The sequence below is a fragment of the Penaeus vannamei genome, chromosome 9, assembly GCF_042767895.1.
Source record: "Penaeus vannamei isolate JL-2024 chromosome 9, ASM4276789v1, whole genome shotgun sequence".
Classification (NCBI taxonomy): Eukaryota; Metazoa; Arthropoda; class Malacostraca; order Decapoda; family Penaeidae; genus Penaeus; species Penaeus vannamei.
In genome coordinates, this window is record NC_091557.1 from 36395522 (window position 1) to 36398021 (window position 2500).

The following is a 2500-nucleotide window of genomic DNA, read 5'->3' on the forward strand; positions in this document are numbered from 1 at the left end:
CTTCCATTTTGAAAAACTTGTAAGCTGAAGTCTCTCACTGAGAGGTTCCTCATGACCTACAAGGGTGCTGCAGAGAGTCTGTCCATAGCATGCTGGGCAGGTTTCAAGGTCCACAATATCATCTACCTTTTGATACCATCCATAGAAGAAGGTGAGAGTAATCAATATTCCCAAAAAAAGTTTGCAGGTCTGCCATCTTCTTTTAATCATTCTTCATATCTGGAACACAAAATATAAATACATCTTACACTCTCTACCCTTAAACTAGGCTACGATTATTATTATTTTTTGAACTTGTACTAATGAGACTTATTGCTTCTGCATGCACGTGTTTCAATATAAATTCACTTAATTAAGGATATGAATGGGTAATTGTGCTTTAATGTTACAACTCTCTTTAACAAAAACATTATGAATATTTAAGGAACATTCTTTACTACAGTTTTCTTACCATCAGAAAATGGCTCTTTGCACAATGTATGTCACTTTTTATATTACAAATATTGCACTTTTTTATTTTCTGTTACTCTGAAAAAACTAATAAATGATTTGGTAAGGTATATTCATACACTTAGTACACATAAAACTTTGAACACCATGATTTTCTTTTCCTTTATTTCAGAAGTGACAGTAGTAGTATTTTGCATTCAATTTGTAAGCACTTAACTAGTGCTATTAATACTGATGTTGTTATTATTAGCATAAATTTATGATAATCATAATGTTATTGACATTACCAACAGCAATATTAGATAAAAGAAAATATTTCCGAAAATCAAGGAAAAGGTCAACCAGATGAGACAGGTAGTACTAGTAATTGGCTCACTGATGACTAAATACTTATGGAGCCATCTACGTGCAAAAACAATAAATAAACTAAACCCATAACATATATGTACAAGTCATCCCCTGTGGCATTGGGTTAAAGGAGCTTGACTGCTTTAAAAAATAAGCCAATTCTGTTTAGAATAAATATTGAATAAATAATGAGTGGGCGTTGTCATATGCTGGATTTTTCTTAGTTAAGTTGCATATATAACATATCCCGGTGAAAAGGGGAGATAGAAATTGTGATAAAATGGCTTTTAGACCATTAGTTAGGAAGTAGGATACACAAAATAACAGATGTTCATGTATAGCAGTTTCTTTTCTGGTAAATAACATGAAATGCTTATTAAAAGAAGTATGTTAGTGTGTTCATTTAGCTCATTCTTTGTTTACAGAAAACTAAATGTTTAATCTTTATCTAATATAGCTTCTAGCTGTACCAGAATGAACATTGAGCTTGATTCATTGCTATTACAATACTACTAAACTTATCACTGATTTCATCAATATAATGGTTAAAGGTTAATGGTTAAAAAGCAAAATAAATGTGCTAGACATGTAAGGTCATATAGCACTATAGGAAAGTATAGTAAAGGGTGGTGAAGGGTGATAGTTGCTATGCATCAACTATCAAGAGTAATACTGAAGGATTAAAGATGGGTAAAGGAGTTAATTAGTAAATGGGTTATGGTGGTTTAGGCAAAGGGATTAAATTAAGTGAAGGATATGTATGTATCTGAGGAAGGAGAACAGGTTGTCAAAGCAGAAAGTGTAGGATTCTGTAAGGATGTCTGATAGGTTAGGAGGTCGGTGAAGGGAGGATAGATGGGGGAAAGCAGATGTGTGGACTCCAGCAAAGCATGGACAGGACAAAAGAATGTGTGGAACTGAAAGAGGGACATTACATAGGGGATTTGGGAATTAGTATAGGAGGATGTGTAAGAAAAGTCTCTTGGAGGCAGATAATGGATGAGTTACAGGAAGAAAGGATATAACGAAGGTCAGGTCTGTGAGAATGGATACTGCAAATATTCCAATGTAAGAGAGCTATTACCTAGTTGATCTACAACTGATAATGGTTACAGTGCATTTTGGAGAATTTGAAGGGAAAGGGGGTGAGATAAGGAATTGAATTGGAGGAGGGGGGGTAGTACCAGGAGGTGGAGGATCTGGGGAAGGGCAAAGTTGTGACATAAGGGATTCATGTGTGTATCTAGAGGGAGTGGAAGGGATAGAGGGGATGGAGGGAGGGTTAATGTATGTGTAGTTGGCTCTGAGGGAGATAGGCTATGTTGGGAGGCAGTAGGAGGAAGGGGGGTAGGGGGAATATGAGTAAGAAGAGGATGGATATCGGCAGTCACTTTGAGTGTGGAGAAAGCAGGAGTTGTTGAATTTGAGGGTGGGCACATGGTTTTGGTGTCATTTTGGGATTCCATCAGATAATTTTGAATATCTTCAAGAGTTTCTGCTGTGGAGTTGATGGAGTTTTGCGAGACAAAGGTTTTCTTATGAGGGGGGAGGGGTAGTAAAGGCAAAGGTAAAAGGAGGAGGAAGAGGGAGTGTTGTTGAGAGAGGTAGTATTACTGAGAAGTGCACAATAAGGCTGTAAAAGTCAACACTAGACTATGTCATATCTAAACTAAAAGATTAAATATTGGTTTTGAATTTGATT

The 2500-nt window shown here is 36.1% G+C and overlaps 1 protein-coding gene across 2 annotated transcripts in view; it reads right to left on the reverse strand.

The window, feature by feature from the left end:
* Window positions 1-2500, reverse strand: part of LOC113820685 (divergent protein kinase domain 2A) — a gene marked incomplete in the record, with an annotated part of 12452 nt that overhangs the window by 7666 nt on the left and 2286 nt on the right. For both annotated transcript variants that reach the window (XM_070125680.1, XM_070125681.1), the window contains 1 exon segment: window positions 1-219. In XM_070125680.1, the coding sequence (XP_069981781.1) occupies window positions 1-210 (210 nt within the window).